Source organism: Coptis chinensis, chromosome 6, assembly GCF_015680905.1.
Source record: "Coptis chinensis isolate HL-2020 chromosome 6, ASM1568090v1, whole genome shotgun sequence".
Classification (NCBI taxonomy): Eukaryota; Viridiplantae; Streptophyta; class Magnoliopsida; order Ranunculales; family Ranunculaceae; genus Coptis; species Coptis chinensis.
The window spans coordinates 26,872,645-26,891,277 of record NC_141461.1 but is presented as its reverse complement, the minus strand read 5'-3'; the positions used below and the strand labels follow the sequence as shown (position 1 = coordinate 26,891,277).

Below are 18,633 nucleotides of genomic sequence, written 5' to 3'. Positions count from 1 at the left end.
GGATGGTAGAATCCAAGGATCTATTTGAGATAGATGGTTCAGTTGATACCTTTGAATCACTTGAAATGCTAATCACTGGTGCTTCTTCAGGAATGAGCAAGTGTCCCAAACCTCTGACTCTCAGATCATGAGCCTCTCTTTTTGCTCTTTTTGATTGTTTTACTACCCTTCTAATACAATATCTTTCCCATTCACCATCATCCATATTTCCAAGCTTTCTTCCAGAACTTACACTGAGCTTTCTTTTTTCTCCCACACCAACCCCTTGTATTGATTCCACTATTCGTTTAACAAACCCTTTACCTTTTCCTCGAGACACCAACGTCTTAAAACCCCTTCCATGTGAAGGTATTCCAGAGAACCTGAAAGAGGGTTGTGCTGTTCTAGCTGATGGGTTGATTTGAAGCATCCCATCTCGTTTGATATTCTCAAGAAAAGGCATGAGTGTCTCAGAACTAGGTGAGAGATCTTTCGGCGAGGCGTGATCATCTCCAGATCTGTTTTCTATTCCCAAAGATCCACTCCTCAGAGCTAGAGCCCCTAGGCCTCCATCTGTACCTTCCAAAGAAATCGACTTTTCCTCTTGGGTTTTCTGTGCCCCATCCACCATAGCCACCTTTTGTATATCCAGATCCATTTCTGAAAGACCCAAGCCCCAGATAACTAAAGCTTGTTCCTTATATTCTGGTCCAAGGCCCAAACCCAGGCAATCCCCATGGGCTTCTTCATTTCTAATCTCCAGGGCTTGGGCCCAACTTACCATTTGTTGATTTCCACCACCAGCATTCTGGCCCTCCATGTCAGCATCCCCAACGGCTACTGATTCAGGATTTTTCAAACTTGATCCATCCGTTCTGACTTCTGTCAGACCAGACCTGTCCTCCTCTGCCTCCCTTGTCCTGCTCTCCTTCCCAACAGCCACATTGGCAACCCTTGGCGGAGTTGAGAAAAGCCCCGCCCCTTGCCAGTATCTTCTGCCCGGAGAACCTCTATTTCTGGCTGGGATCTGATCCAGTCTTGGTTTTTGGGGAGTTCCTGAGATAGTGACTGTTGTCGGGGAGGAGGAGGCCGCTCCATTGTAAAACACATTTGCCCTCATCAAGAAAGAGAAGTTATTTTTTATATCCTTAGGGGAACCTCCCAGTTTCCTTAACTCTACACTGTGCTTCTCTCTTATGCTACAGAAATGCAGATCATGCCCAATACACCCGCAGAAGTAACAAAAAATGTCCAGTTTTTCATACTTGAAAGTCACTGGAATAACTTCCCCCATCTCCGTGCAGAGCTCTATACCTTTAAGTAGCCTTTCTTTGATGTCCATGCGAACTCTCACCCTCGCAACAGGTTTTTTGAACTCAGATGAGCAACAGATGTCAACCCCTTTTACTTTTCCAAGATTCATCCCAATGATCTTAGTATTTTTCTCATTTTTTCGATCTCTTGGGAGCCCATAGATTTGGACCCAGAAATCCACTCTGTCAAACTTCCGATCTGCTTCCAAGAATTCTGAGTATTTACCTTTTTTGATGGACAGAATAAAGCCTTGTATCACCCACGGTCCATTATGTTTGACATGATTATACTCATCCACATTGTCGAACACCATCTTGTAAAAACCTTTTGTAATTATTTCTATGTTTGTTTCGCCTTTAGTTTGCCAACACCTATGTACCTCCTCCGCAAAATCTTGCAAGGCAATATGTTTGCCCCCATACAACTTCCCAACTAAGGTTGTGTGTTCTTTTGGGTCTACTACCAAGTTCTTGCATCCGATGTTCACTAGCTTTTTTTTTTTGAGCAGAATAGGTTCTTCATATCAGCTTGGAGTTTTTCTATATTTTCTTTCTTTGTATTTTCCTGTTGTTCCTCATCCCTCACACCTCTCCCTTGTACCACTTCCATCTATCTCCAGGTGAGCCCAGATAGCAGCAGCAGCCCAGGGATGGTAGGGTAAAAGAAGAAGAAAACCAAGGGGGTAGAGACCAGATTCAGAAAGGAAATTATTTTTTCAGACGTGAGATGGAGAGATAGAACCAGTAGACAAAATCTAATACCCAGACCAGATAGATCCCTTTTTTGTTCTGAAAGAGATGAAAAACAAAAAGGAACCCCCCAGCCAGATAAATCTAGGATACTCAAACAACTAGGATTTCACAATTTGAAATTTGAAAAGGAAAGAGGGGGAAATAAATTAAGGGAATAAATCAAGGGGAGAAAGTCTGCTTTAAGCCGCAGGAGAGCTAGAGTTAGGATGTATCAACTTCTGAATCATTGTCGTTATACTCTCAGTAGTCGTATCGATTCTTGGTCCAGTTTGATGTAGTTTTTATGCTGTAATTACGTAGGGCTGTTCTGGGTCCGGTTTTTACGGGTTCCTATAGAAACTGTAGACCGAACCGATATATTTGGTTTTATAAAAATCTAAATCGAAACTAAACCAAACTTGAACAAAAACCGATATGAAACTGAACCAAATGTGATTGTCGGTTTGGTAACAAAATGTGATTGTCGGTTTGGTTCAGTTCTGGTTCGGTTGTCGGTTTGGTTCGGTTCTAGTTCGGTTGTCGGTTTGGGCCTTCTATCAAGCTTTAAATTGAAGCCTATATAAGCTTATTAATCATTAGCCAAGTGAATTTTAATAAATATATTGAATAATATTGATGCCAATTTAGACATATTGATAATTTATAACACCAATAACAAAAAATAAGTATTCTAGTGCTCAATAACATGAACCATTTAGCCAAAAAAAAAAAAAAAAAATAGTAATAACAAAACTCTAAAATTTATATATATAATTATATATATTTAGCACCCGGTTCGGTTTGGTTTATATATATAGATTAACCGAAGCCCCAAATTGAAAATTGGACTTAACCAATTGGTTTTGTCTTTTGAGAACCGGAAATCGAATCGAATAAGTTAAAAACCGTTAATTTCATCCAATTTGGTTCGGTTTTTTGGTTTCCGGTTTTTTTTAACCGTCTTAGCCGTAAGCGTAAATATCTATAACCTTATTTGTGTGCAAAAAAAATTGTAAATATCTATATATTGTACGAGTCCTACCTTCCAATTTTCCAAATATACAAAAAAACTGTATAAAATGTAAAGTTTATCTCCAATCTCAAAAATACTCTCCCAATGGGGTTGCAAACCGTAGATAATATAGCTCTAAACTTCTAAATAAACCAAGTTTAAAAGAATTCTTCATCCGGCTTGGATACAAGTTGGTAAAAGACTCACGCGGGGTCACTTAAAGTCATAGTGACTGAGTTCGCGAGTGTAAAATAAGTCCGACGTACCGTCACTCCAAATGATGCCCTCATTTATTTTAAATGCGGCAATATGTTAAATGTGCAGTGGCAATATGTGATTTTTTTTACATAAAACTAGGTTTAAAACCTTAATTCCAGTCTTTATTAGCTTAAAACCCATTGACTTTATTAATTACACCTAAAGCCCATCTGATTTTTTGAAATGTGAAATAAAGGTTCCAACTTCGGTAAATTTCGAGTTTAAGTCTTTTCTTTGTGTTTCATTTATTCAAAATGCCCATTTTACCCTTTTCAAGTTTTTCCTCACAAACACCTCTCTTCTCAAAATATATCTTCATCACCACACTCCAACATACATTAGTTGTCGACCTTCGCATCTCCCACAATCAAAGTAATCACTTTCCCTCTCCATCTTCTTTTCTTCCCACTCTCTTTTTTTCCTCTAATCGTTCTAAAAAAATGAGTGTTTTTATTATTTATGATTTTGGGTTTCAAAATAACCTTTGAAATTTGGTATTGATTGACTTTTTGGATTTCATTACAAATGAAGCATTTCCCCTTTATGTAGATTAGTTTTATTGCATACTCTTGTGATTTCAAGCGGTTGCTATATATATTGATTGTTTAATTTAATATCTGATTTTCTTTACTTTGAATTATTGATATTGTTACTACATACTTTGTAAAGTTATACGTTGAATACATTGTGTAATATTCTAATTGTGTTTTCAAGGTCATTTAACTCATATTGTTTTTGGCACTTGAAGAACAATGTTGGTTATGTTATACAGAAAGATAACAAATTGATAAAATATGTTGTGAAGCTATTTTATGATTGTGCTTATATAGCTTCTCATCATGAAATTTTGCCTTGTGCTGAAAAGTTGAAGAAACATGGCGGTTTTCCTATGCAAAGGTTTTTGACAGATATTAGATTGGAAAATTGGGCAAATGCATACTTTCACAGTGCTAGATATGGTAAGATACATGTGCTCGACACTAACTGATTGAATGTTTCAATGAATGATATGGATCACTAAAGAGCGCTTCCTGCCTATTATTCCTATGCTTTTTGGAATCATGGAAAAGATGATAGAAATGACTTGGAACAGATTGGAGGAGTCTATGAAATGGAATTCCGTTTTATGTCAAAAAATGGAGATAGTACTGGTTAGTAAGGTTGAAGCTATAAGGACTTTGAGGGTGGTTAGATCAAATGAAAATCAGTTTCTAGTTCATAGCGACGTCATTCATTCAGTTGATTTAATGAATAGATCATGTACTTGTAACTATTAGCGTGTCGATAATTTCCCTTGCATACATGTTATCACTTGTATTGGTAGTAAGGGTGATTCCTTTTATAGCTACATTGATGAAGGATATACAGTGATCGCATTCAGGCAATGTTACTCACATTCTATCAAGCCAGTTTCGAATGGTTCTATGCCAAGACATATGCTTGATTTTCCTACGGTTTATCCGTGTAGTCCGAAGATTGGTCCTGGTAGACTCAAGAAGAAAAAAATTGAAAGCACCGGTGTGATTCGTTAGTCTGTGATCAGTTTTGATGTTCTCGGCAAACCATATTTTTTTTGTTATCTTAATTGAGATTTTTAAGTATGGTCTTCTGACATTTATTAATAAGAAATTGATACTCATTGTATTCTTTTTATTGAATGTTAGATACTCATTTGAGATTATTCGTTAGTCGTTTTTTTTTTCATTTGTTATAATGGAATTTATATCCTGTGAAATTATTTGTGTTGCAATTGTAATTAAGAGTGCAACATTCATGTTGTAGTCGTAATTGATAGTGCAACATTTTAATTGAGAATGCAACATTCATGTTGCAGTCGTAATTGAGAGTGAAACATTCTAATTGACAGTGCAACATTCATGTTGCAGTCGTAATTGAGAGTGTAACATTCTAATTGAGAGTGTAACATTCATGTTGCAGTTGTAATTGAAGGTGCAACATCCATATTGAAGTGGGATGTTGTACAAGAACTATGCGTGAGACTTACTTTTGATGTAATGCATGAGACTTAATGCTAGAACTATGCGTGAGACTTAATGCTATATACACATATAAACGAATCTTGGTGGATTTGAACCACCATCCTCTTGGGATTCTTCTCCCAAGCGCTCTACCTTTTTGAGCTAAAGATCCATTCTTTTTATGTTAACTTCATCACGATAATACTTATAGTACATTTGAATCAAAAGTAATAAGTGCACTTTCTATTGTGTATAACCATTAAGTTCTTTAACATTCATATATTCATGTTGCAGTGCAACATCCAATTTGATGTATTCATATATTCATATATTCTTTAACCATTCTTTAACATGTAATCTCAATTATTTGATGTCAATGTAACAGTGCAACATCCATGTTGCAGTGGTAATTGACAGTGCAATATTCATGTTGCAGTATTAGTTGACAATGGTTGTTGCAGTAGTAATTGACTATGCAACATCCATGTTGGAATGATAATTGAGAGTGCAACATCTATGTTGTAATATGAGTTGACTGTGGTTGTTGGAATGGTAATTGATTGTGCTACATCCATGTTGCAATGGTAATTGACGTATAGTGTAACACCCATGTTGCAGTAGGAGTTGACAATTGAAAACAATATGTAAAATCAAACAACAAGCATCAACATTTAAGCTTCATGTTCATTTAAGCAAAAAGCAAGTTCATTAAACCAAAACACAAAATACAACTAAAATTAAATATATATATATATATATATATATATATGGAAATTTTAAATTTAGTTTATCACTTTTGTAATAGTTGGTTGTTTTTTGTTTCGAGTAGATCTCGGTTTTTAATGTACAAAATCGGTGGAATCGCCATTAATTTCAAATTTCAAATTTCCATGTTACACTTTTCATACTTTCATTTTAATTTGGAGGATCTAGGGTTTGTTTTTTTGTTTTCAAACTATTTAGATTTCTGTTTGGGGAAGATGGGGTGAGGGACAAATTTGTAATATTACAAAAAAATTGACTGGGTGGGCTTTTAACATAATTACAAAAGTCTATGTCTTTTATCCGAAATTAAATTAGAATGGTGGGCTTCAGGCCCAATCTCTATTTTTTTTAAAACTTTGGAAACTATCAAATGGGAATATGTCAATGACACCTATGTGGAACTTAACTTATGCTGAGGTATGATTTTGCAGCCCCCATTGGAGATGCGCGCTCTCAAATACTGTTTTAACACTTCCAGTTGCTTGCGTTGCATGGACACAACCTATGTGGCATGCTAAAGCTGGAGCATGTTACACTGGACTTGCTCCAATACAAGACTGCCTTGATATGGATAGCTCTACTCAAAATTCTTAATCTAATTAGTTATTAGCTAGTAGCCCTCGACCTTCCTGATTATGACATATATGTTGCTTTGAGCAAATAAATAATTAAGTTCTCACTTCTCAAGAAAATGAGAAAAGAAAATCTCTGATCATAACCAAACAAACCCTAACATATACTCTACATGTCTATAAATAGATGTAAGACCAAGCGAAGTGGCATACACAACATTTTAGCAATGACAACCAACCAAGCAGAAGTAGTAAAGTTTGGAGAAGAAATACTTCAACCCATGAGTCCTTCCTCAGAATGCCTTAATAATTCCCATCTCTCCCTTTGCATCCTAGGAATTGCTGAGTCTGAGATCCCTATTGATGTAGATAAAGTAATGGTACCTCTTAGGGCCGATCTTTTGCGCGTTAACTCAGGCTTTTCCTCCATTGTAGTTAGAGACAACGGAAAACAATGGTGGAAACGCGTCAATGTCAAGTTTGAGGACCATGTTTTGATCCCTACTTTCCCTCAAGGCCTATCCCCAGAGTCCTATACTCAATATTTTGATGAATACTTGTCGAAAATAGCTTTAGACAAGTTTCCTGAAACCAGGCCATTGTGGGAACTCCATATTATTAAGTACCCTACCCGAACTGCAGCTGGTACATTAGTGTTCAAGATGCACCATGCACTTGGAGATGGTTTTTCCATAATGGGTGCACTATTTTCTGTGCTTAAAAGGGCAGATAATCCTGCTCTGCCTCTTACCTTCCCTTCTGTTTCTTCAAGATCAGAAGAAAAGAAGAACATATGCAAGAGAGGCTTGAGTTTGGTTTCTGGGTGTTTCAATACAGTTTTTGATATTGTCAGTAGTATGATGCATACTGCTTGGTTTGGAGACAGTCCAAGCGCTATCCGATCCGGAACTGAGTCAGTAGAATGTTTGCCACTGCACACTACAAGGATCACATTCTCTCTTGAAGATATTCGCCGAGTTAAATCTACTATCGGCGTAGTAAGTTTTTCTACAACTAATATAATCCCCCTCCCCCTTTGTTTTTTGTTTAATTTATTTAATATTTAGTGGCCGGTTACATAAGAACATGGAATCCAAATTAGCCCCATTTGTTCTTCCCTTTTTATTGCTCTTCGAATTTTTATTGCTTTCACTCAAATTCCATCTCAAGTTAAGTTCTTCTATTTATTTTTCATATTTTAGGTTAGGCTCCTAGGCTTGCCTATAATAAATATAATTTTGAGTAATTAATCTGCATGAACCCCCACTGTTGTATTTTTTTTTCTGCTTATATTTCTCATTAATGGAAAAACACACACACACTTTCGATATATAAAAAACGTCTGATTTATTTTTTTAAAAAAATTAAAACAAAAAGGAAAGCACATTTATTTTGAGATAGAGGAACATCAAATGGCTTTTGTAAAGGTGAGATGTTCCAGAATAATAATCAACTACACAAATCCACAGTATAAAAGATGCAGGGAATACCTTTTAAACATAGTCCATTTTTTTAGCTAAGGTGAGCATATATTGTATTATGTTTGTGAAAAGATACAAAGTGACTCTGAATACAGATAAAAAGTTGGTCCGATATGGATCTATGTTGGAAACATGCTATATTAAAATATGACTCTGAAGCTAATGTTTGCATGTGCCTCAAACATTATGATGGTCTGAAACTCTGAATAGGTCAATCTCCAAAGGAAAATGTCATCCAAATTATTCTAAGACTGATCATTCCGTAACTTGAAAAGAAAGTCGTTTTTTTAATTTTTGCCCCAAGAAGTCATTACCTCACTTTCACTTTTAATTCAATGGTCAGTAGTAGGTTGAAGTGTCAAGTGTATGCCACGTACTGTGCCACCATTGATGTCCAAATTTCAAGGGCCTTTACCTAAATAGAAATGCAAGTTTTGGACTGAACTGTTCATTAATGAGTTCGACTTTGCTGCCCATTAAGTACATTGGTCCCCAAAAGCTTTCCCCAGTGGTCTCCTTTATAGGCCTCTAAGGACTTTCCCCAGAATTCAAGGAGAAAGACTTGCATGTGTATGGCAAAAGACCTGTTTTCATGTGTTGCTATTAGGCAAGAAGCAAGCTCCATTTTCATCTTAAAGTAAAACTACATCTGGTCAGCCAGGTCATCAGGTGTATAAATGTTTTTCCTGATTATATATGGATCAAGCCAAGTAGCTCGTCCTACCCATTCAATAACATAAATAAACTGAATATCCCTGCAATTTTCTTAACACAAGTTTTTTTTTACTCGCGCTACAAATAAATTGAAGATCTATAGGATTGACTATGGCATTGAGTCTTCGTACATGAAGTGATGGTTATAGTGGCCAAACCCATACCACTTCTCTTACTTACATTGCACAATGGGTTGATTTTTCTTATTGTTAATTTGTAATTACATGTTCTAATGTGAAGTTAATCCCCCCCCGGTGTGTTTTTGCTTTTGGCTGTGTGCAGTCTGTAAATGATGTTGCTGTTGGGGTGATATTTTACGGCATCCATTTGTACACACAAACGATGGATAACAATCCTACTACATCTCGCAAAACTGCATTGGTGCTATTAAACACGAGAATGCTGATTGGATACCGGAACATCGATGAAATGCTGAAGAAGAAAATGTGGGGGAATCAATTTGCTTTCATGAACATACCAATTCCTTCTTATTCTGCTAGAGATAAAGTTGATCTCAAGAAGTTCATTTTCCTAGCCAGAAAAATAATAAAGAGGAGCAGAAGTTCAATGGCTGTTTATCTCAATGCCATGCTACTATCTTTACTAGGACGTCTAAGAGGTTCAGAGGTTAGTAACTTGGAACAAATTGATCGAATTTAATTGAACCGATACTAGCTAAATTATTCAAATTCAACTAAACAAAATTTTATATTTATTTATTATTAATTTATTTCCCTTTTAAATGGACCAGGCAGTATCTAAGTATGTGCACTCGCTGATGTGGAATGCAAGCTTCACTATCTCGAATCTGGTTGGGCCAGTGGAGAAAATGGCTGTAGGTGATCACCCTATTAGTAGCATTTACTTCACTGTTGCAGGTGCACCGCAGGTAAATTAACAGATCATCCTTAACAAATTAATCACATAGCAAGTTTGTATACATTTCATTTTGCACGGAGATGAATTTTGATGTTGTTATACTGGATTTTCAGAGTCTTCTTTTTCTTGTTATGAGTTATATGGGAAAGCTGACGATCGTGATCTCAGCGGAGAAGGGCTTTATTGATTCACAACTGCTTGGTTCTTGCATGAATGAAGCTTTTAAAAAGCTTCTTGAAGACACATTGATGTAATACATAAAAAAAAATATATCCTATTATAATTCATCTTATTCAATAAGTTGTAAGCTATTCATATGCTTGTAGGGACTAGCGATGCTAAAAGTTGTAATATTAGTTCACTTTGATATAGTATTTTTTTTAAAGTACAAAATTCAGACTCACGGTCTACTGCATAGATAAATTGGACACGAAATAGTGAGGAGATCGTATGCAAATAAGTTGAAGGGTCCCTAAGTTAAATCTAAAATTTCCAAGTACTCGTACGACGATGATCGAGGTTTATTTGTGTGTCAAACTTTCATATGTCCCCAGAAGCCCCTGTGCAGTATGCTTGCCTTTGTGGGACCAGTTAACCTAAGAGTTGAGACATAAAGTCATAAACACGGACGCCTAGTGGTAGCATTAATCTATGTACTATCAGAAAACATAAAACATGTCCGCCAACCACCAAATCCAGTGATACAAAGTACAAACTCTCTTATTGCTGCATTCTATAATGCCTTTAAGGAACATTGCGCAAAATTATAATCGTGATTCGTGAGTGACCGAATTATAGATGATGGAGGCCAGAAATTAGTGCGTACGCTTGGTGAATGAGATGGTCTATGTACTATCTCGGCCGAAGGACATAACACTTATTGCTAGTTGCTACCCAAGTGGCCTATTTTCTGAGCCAACAACCTCGCACATGGGTAATTTGTATGCAGAAGAAAATAATAGTGTTGCAAGGAATTGTTTCCTATATTGACCACCAAAACACCACAAAATGTTCCCAATCTAATGTAAAAGTCCTCTCCTCTCTTTTTCCTGTCCACTTCTACTTTACGTTCTGTCTTCTCTCCCTTCTTGTACGTTTTTTAGTCCCAATGTCCCATGGTTCCACAGTCCATATATACCATACAATATCATCGTGCAATGGTCTTGAATAAACTAACCCTCCACTACATTGGTGATTCTAGCAATAACTCACATACCTATATATTGAGGAAAAGTTAGTCGTTTGGGAGCTTGGACAAAATGTCGGTGGGTGATTTCTTAGGTACGTGATCTGATGATCGCAGTACCACAAAGTCACAAACCTACAATTCATAAGTGACTGGCTTTGTCTATGTGTGGAATAGCCGAGGACACTTGTCCAAATATTTGCCATGGCAAGATTTTCATGGATTTGTCATTTAGGATTGTTAAGCCTAATGCCTAATGCCTTTTGAAATCACATGCTGAGCATAAGTCCTAAACTTACTAATGTAATACTAAGTGCGTTAGCTCACAAACAATCAAATAATCGCTCTTTAACTAAGAAACGATGAAATAACTTTTATAAATCAATGAATAAATCGTCACAATTCTCCTAAACTTTTAACTAAGCATTCTAACCCTAAAACAAACAAGTGGTGAGTTCACCGAACCAATCCTACAAAAAAACAAATGAAACAAAAGACTGTTCTCATAAAGCCCAAAGAAAATCCCTGAGTGCGTGCGCGCTTGTCAGAAGGGTAAACTAAGCGAGTGCGCGCTTTCACCTCTGCTAACAACAATCTTCAGACTTTCACGACACCATCATATGCATCAAGGTACTTCTCAGCAAGAACCTGCACTGCATCATTCCCTCCTGGATGGAAGGAATTCGTCCTCGAATTTAAATCATCCTCATCGTCAAACGAATCACCACAGAATGGTATGAGATGTCGGACATTGAAGACTCCGAATATGGCTAGGTAAACGGAGACGATAGGCATTGGCATTGATTTTCTCAACTACTTTAAGAGGACCAATCTTGCGATGTTTCAGTTTATTGTAGTCACCAGCAGAAAAACGATCCTTAGTGAGGACCGCCCAAACAAAGTCACCAACCTCAAACTCAACATGTCTACGATGCCGATTAGCAGCAGTTTTGTACTTAGCAATAGATTCTAAGAGATTAGAATGAACAGCAGTATGAATATTCGTAACGTGCTGAATCAACTCAAGAGCAAAGAGCATGAACGTGGTGTAAGCCGGGACAAAAGGATCGCCGCCACCCGAGGATTGAACCCGTAGAAAACCTGGAAAGGACTAAACCCATAACTCCGATTAACCGATCGGTTGAAAGCAAACTTGGCCTGTGCGAGGGAAGAATCCCACTGTTTCACCTTAGTACCAATCAAGCTACGTAATAAATTACCCAAAGAACGGTTAACGACCTCTGTCTGACCACCAGTCTGTAGATGATAGACACTACTAAATTTCAACTCAGTGTGCAATAGTTTCTAGAAAGAACGCCAAAAATGACTAAGGAAACGCGTGTCACGATCAGAAACAATGGAATCTGGTAGCCATGCAAACGGTAAACATCACAAAAAAATAATTGTGCAACATTGACAACATCAATCAGTAATCTTTTTACAGGCAATGAAGTGAGCCATCTTGGAGAATCTATCCACGACCACAAAAATAGAATCGAATCCTCGTTGAGTACGAGGGAGACCAAGAACGAAATCCATACTAATATCACACCAAGGGCGAGTGGGACATGGGAGAGGCATTTACAATCTGACATTAGTAGCATGTCCCTTAGAGACCTGACAACGAGCAACAAAATTTTGGACCTCCTTGCCCAAAGATGGCTAGAAATATGAATTAGATAAAAGTTTGAGAGTCTTGTCATGGCCAAAATGACCCTCATTATGTAATTCAGTAAGGAGACAAAGACGGAGGCTACAGTCAAGAGCACAAAGGCGCTTACCCTTAAACAGAAAACCGTCATATAAAGAAAATGTAGATAACTGACCTTCCTGGATGGCACTCAAGATAGGAGCAAAATAAGCATCAGTCGGATTGAGATCAGGGACGGAATCAAAACCCAATACAGTAGTGCGCAATGACACTAATAAGAATGAACGTCGACTCAGTGCATCAGCCACACGGTTATGAACATCGGATTTGTGACGTAAAACAATAGTAAAATCCTGCAAATAACTGGACCAACGTAATTGTCGGGCACTAACATTATCCTGATTACCAATGTGTTTAAGGGCTTCATGGTAAAGAGTATAACAGAAATTCAGAGTGGATCAAATAGTGCCGCCAATGCTTGAGAGTCTGAACAACGACATAAAATTCCAAGTGATAAGCACTATAATTCTGTTTCGCCCCAGTGAGTTTTTCACTAAAATAAGCCATGGGATGATTACCTTGGCTAAGAACAGCGCCAATACCAACTTTCGATGCATCCGTACAGACTTCAAAAGGAGAAGAGAAGTTCGACAATTTAAGGATTGGGACCAAAATTAATTTGGTCTTGAGCACTTGAAAACTCTCCTCCGTAGCTTGAGACCACAAAAATTTACCACTACGCAAACAATCAGTAATAGAAGCAGTAACAGTACTAAAGTGAGGAACAAAGCGGCGATAAAATGATGCAAACCCATGAAAACTGCATGCTGCTGTCAGGGTCGTCGGGCTAGGCCAAGACTGAACGGCTTCCACCTTAGACTGATCAACAGAAATACCTTCCTTAGAAACCACATAACCTAGAAATAACACTGAGTCAATACAGAACACACACTTAGCCACAACAGCAAAATGCTGAGCCTGATGGAGTACATACAAGACATTTCAGAGGTCCTGGAGATGAGACTGGGTGTCCTTGCTGTATACCAAAATGTCATTGAAATACACCACCACACATTTACCCAAAAATGGTTTCAAGACTTAATTCATAACACGCATGAAGGTGCTAGGAGCATTAGAGAGGCTGAAAGGCATAATGAGCCACTCAAAAAGACCTTCCTTTGTCTTAAAAGCTGTCTTCCACTCATCACCAAGACGAATGTGAATATGATAATAGCCAGACTTCAAGTCAAGCTTTGTAAACATGCCAACACCATGTAACTGATCAAGGAGGTCGTCCAACCGCGGAATGGGAAATTAGTACTTCGTAGTAATCTTGTTAATAGCCCTGCTGTCGACACACATGCGCCAGGTGCCATCTTTCTTTGGAACCAATAGTGCGTGCACCGCACAAGGACTGAGGCTCTCACGAAGAAACCCCTTATCAAGTAAATCGGTCACCTGTCTCTATAATTCAGCATGCTCGGTTAGGCTCATGCGGTAGTGAGGATGATTCAGGATTTTTGAACCAGGAATCAAATCAATTTGATGTTGAATGTCCCGCATGGGGGGAAAACTCGTAGGCAATTTAGTTGGGAAAAGATCAGAAAATTCCTGTACCAAACCCTTACACAATCGGGAATTGTGGCTGTTAGGGAACTTGGTTCACACATTAAAATAAACACCTGACCCGCCTCTAGCAGCTCAGTCTCAAAATTACGCATAACCAAACAAGAGGGTTTGGGGTCGGAGGAGGAACTGGAGCCGTCTCTCTATTGGGGACTATGACGATCTTTACATCGCCGAACAAGAAGCTATAGGTGTTGCGTCAACCATCATGAGCTACTCTACGATCAAATTGCCATGGTCAGCCCAATAATAAATGACCCACATCCATAGTGACTACGTCACACCACACCTTATCTGTGTACGTAGAACCAATGGAAAATGGAACCAAACAACGGTTAGAGATAATAACTACAGTACCTTTCTTAAGCCAAGACAATGAATAAGGATTTTGGTGTTTCTAAGTCGGTAACCCAAGCTTGCGAACTGCTTAAGAAGAGATCACATTCTCGTAGCTCCCTGAGTCTATAATAAGTTTACAGACCTTACCCTGTATAGTACAAATAGACTGAAAAAAATATGGTTACGTAGCCAACCGTCACCCTCAGTCTCCTTAGGAGCCAAACATAACCTGCGAACAACAAGAAGTTCGCCCTTGTCCCCCTGGACAAGCTCTTCAGGCACAGCCGTAGAGTCAGCATCAAAGATGGGGGTGCCCAAAATACCACCAATAGGGTCCTCATCCACATCCTCATTCTCAGCAAATAAAATCTTCCCAGGAGCAGGTGGTTTAGAGCATCGATTATCATAATGACCGACATCCCCGCATCGGAAACACTTAACTGAGCTAGGACCACGAGCCACAGCGTCTGGAGGACCCCTCGACCTAGGTATAGGAGCAACTGGGGTTTGGGAAGGAGTAACCCCACCTCGACGATTTAATTGTTTCTCCAGAAGTAATGCCCATTGATGAGCCTCAGACATAGAAAACATATCAAACAAATTCAAGGCATCCTGTATATTAGAACGAAAACCCCCAATGAATCGAGCCACCAACTGGTCATCCGATTCTGTGATCTCGACGCGAGCCAATAATTGGTAAAACTCCTTAGTATAGTCATCGACAGACTTAGCACCTTGGCGCAAGTTTTGAAGTTGTTGATACAATTCACGAGTATAATTAAAAGGTAAAAAATCAGCACGGAGATGCTTCTTAAGTTTCTCCCATGCAACAATCTTAGATTTACCTCTTCGTGCACGAGTCGCTTTCAACTGTTGCCACCAAGCCATAACACGACCTCAAAACCGAGTTGCCACGACCACCACCTGTTTGTTGTCGGGCACATCTTTGAACTCCATAACTTCTTCCACAGTCTCGAGCCAATCAATCAGTTCGTCTGGTTGTAAGCTACCATGAAACTCGGGCATATCAATTTTCAAACCAGATTCCCAACGTCTGTTCTCTCTATGTTGCGGAACACACGGGAAATTGTCAATCTCCTCCAAATTGGAAAAGGGGTTATTATCCTCTGCCTCTAGATCGTCCTCCACCAGTTGTGGTTAACGGTCTTGTGGTTGGTCGGGTTGCCGATTAAGGGCCTCGACCTGGCGGGTTAGCGCTGCTACCTGCCTTGAAAGTTCAGCCATTCAATCACGAGCATACACATCGTCCATATTAGCTTCTCTCTGAGGTCTACCACGTCCTCTTCCTGTTTGATGAGGCACATTTAGATCGTAGCTGAATCTGATACCAACTAATGTAATACTAAGTGCGTTAGCTCACAAACAATCAAATAATCGTTCTTTAACCAAGAAACGATGAAATAACTTTTATAAAATCAATGAATGAATCGTCACAATTCTCCTAAGCCTTTAAATAGGCGTTCTAACCCTAAAACAAACAAGCGGTGAGTTCACTGAACCAATCTTACAGAAAAACAAATGAAACAAAAGACTGTTCTCATAAAGCCCAAAGAAAAGCCCTGAGCGCGTGCACACCTGTCAGAAGGGTAAACTAAGTACGTGCGTGCTTTCACCTCTGCTAACAACACTTTTCAGACTTTCACGACACCATCATATACATCAAGGTACTTCTCAGCAAGAACCTGCACTGCATCATTTACACACACCTTTGGCGATCTCTAATTAGAAATATCAAATCCTAATTAGGCTGTGATTGCAAAGTTATTACCTCTTTTATTTTTTTAAGTGAACAATGATCATTTTAATGCTCAAATTTTGTCATTTTTTGCACATCTCAGATACTGACTTGTCTTTATATATATTATATAACAAATTAGGGAAATGTAGGATCCGTAAGGCCTCCCATCCTATGGCTCAAACAACTTTTCAAGTTCTCATGTTGCTTGTGACATGGTGGAAACTAGGACTCTTTGGTGGTATGTTGTTTTAGTAAACTTAAATCGGCTCATATTATCATCTTTTTTTTTCTTTATGTCACACCAATAAAGTAGTGGTCAACAAAGACTTTATGGACTGAACATTCTAACCATTTGGACTGGACTTTTTATGTTTGGCATATTTACACCATTTGGGCTGTTGCAACGTCATGCCCCTAAACACTTTGACACTAGACACTCTAACCATTTGGTCTGAGCTTTTTACGTCCAACCTATTTGGGCTATCGGGCTTTTTAAGTCGGCGGACTTGGGTTGGGCTTTCTACAGCTGTGTCGTATATTCTACCCTATAATTTGGCGTAGGCAAGTGAGCCACATTGGCATGGCAAATCCATTCACACCACTTCGGACGGTTCTGTCATTCCCACTTTCTATCTTAAATTACAATAGAGTCTCGTAGATACCATTGTAATAGTTGTTATATTTTAGGGGCTAAAAGGTAAATATACTATAAAGGCAAAAAACTTACTTTATTAATATTAATGGTGTGGGCCAATTTCTTGATTGTTGTCTCCATCAATAAAAGTTGTTTGGACGGTTTTGTCCCTATTTTGTATCTTAAATTACAAGGGAATTGTGTATATATCATTAATTCTAACAATTGCTATATTTTAGGGGGTGTTATAATCTATAGGTTGTAACAATGTGGCTGCCCACCATGAAGTCTATCATTTATTTATTGAAGACATTACCTAATGTAACATACATTTCCTATTATGCTTTATATCTTGGAGGAGGTTACCTCATCTATATAAAGATAAACCTCTTCCCATTATCGGACACTCATTATAAGAATTCCTCTCTTACTCTCATATATTGAACTTCACTCAATTGCATCATTATTGAGTCGCAACACGTTATCAGCACGCTCTACGTACGAGTTTCTTTTACATCTCTAATTTGAGACCAAAAGGTATGTAACATTAAATTAATTTTCATGAATTTATAAGACAAAAGTATGTGCTCCAATTTTATTTTGGAGTTAAAACAATTATTAATGTTTTTTGTGATACTTAATGATTTGTTAAAACAATCATTATTTTAATGTTACGTTTATGTGATACTTTATGCAATTACGTTTTACGTGATACTTTACGTAACTATATGGTATGCTATCCAAGGTTACTATTATATATTATTATGAATATCATTATCATATATATATATATTTTTTTTGTGAAGTTATCATAAATATATTCAACTGTAAGAGTATGTGTAAACATATAAATCATTACCAAAAGTTTCGAATTGCATGGGTAAACATATAAATCATTACCAAATCATGATGATATGTAGGAAAAGGTCACAAGCACTATTCCCAAAGCAAAACTTTGATGAACACACATCTTAATAAACTCAAATATGCACAAACTAAACAAGTTTTGAATTACATGATCAGTTGCATTGCACGATTTGGATTATAATGTACCATTACAAGTCAATTGATAATTAATGGTGGTTGAATATATATTTGTCCATGTTTTCGTACATATCATGTATATTTAAATTGCCCTATCTTTGATAAAAATTATGGATAATATCCAAAAACCTTCATTTGCTAAACTTGAATACTTAATTGTTCAAGACCCCCTTTGTACTATGGAACAATTTGAATGACAGATTTGACTATGAAAGGACCATTCTGCTACCTCAAACAAAACAAGACGCTAGCTGGATGAATCTCCGATTCTAGGATTATAAAAGTGTATCAGAATATAATTCTGCATTACACAAAATCACTTCTCTCTTGGAACTATGTGAAGAACTAGTTATGGAAGCTACTAAGATTGATAAAACTCTGTCAACTTTTCACACTAACAATATCATCCTCTCATAGTCTTATTGCAGGGCTAATGATGTTCGATTTTCATATCTCATACAAAAGCTCCTTTATTGCTGAGAAGCAGAATAACCTATTGCTTCAAAACCATCAGCAATGACCCACTGGAACTAATACATTGCTACAAGCTAATAATGTTAAAGCAAATAGCAACAAGTGGAAGGGAAAAGGGCGAAAATGCCCTATGTGGGATCACTCCAGTCAGGATAATGATTATACAAGGCAACAAAATAAACGAAAGTTTAATCATGCCAAAACTGACAAGCCTAAGAAAGGCAAAGAGCACAAGT

General features: G+C 37.7%; 1 protein-coding gene across 1 annotated transcript; it reads left to right on the top strand.

The window, feature by feature from the left end:
* The first annotated feature begins 6,731 nt into the window (after window positions 1-6,731).
* On the top strand, window positions 6,732-10,077 carry LOC147492378 (wax ester synthase/diacylglycerol acyltransferase 4-like). Its single transcript, XM_086565888.1, has 4 exons — window positions 6,732-7,608; window positions 9,088-9,432; window positions 9,557-9,694; window positions 9,798-10,077. Exons 1-4 carry the CDS (start codon window positions 6,784-6,786, stop codon window positions 9,936-9,938), a joined length of 1,449 nt encoding a protein of 482 aa, XP_086422014.1. The 5' UTR covers window positions 6,732-6,783; the 3' UTR covers window positions 9,939-10,077.
* Window positions 10,078-18,633: the final 8,556 nt, after the last annotated feature.

Bases quoted from the DNA above. Each gene is read 5' to 3' on its own strand.
- LOC147492378 (XM_086565888.1), top strand. From the start codon at position 6,784: ATGTCTATAAATAGATGTAAGACCAAGCGAAGTGGCATACACAACATT. The intron at 7,609-9,087 runs GTAAGTTTTTCT...GGCTGTGTGCAG, and splicing joins TTAAATCTACTATCGGCGTA to TCTGTAAATGATGTTGCTGT. The intron at 9,433-9,556 runs GTTAGTAACTTG...TAAATGGACCAG, and splicing joins GACGTCTAAGAGGTTCAGAG to GCAGTATCTAAGTATGTGCA.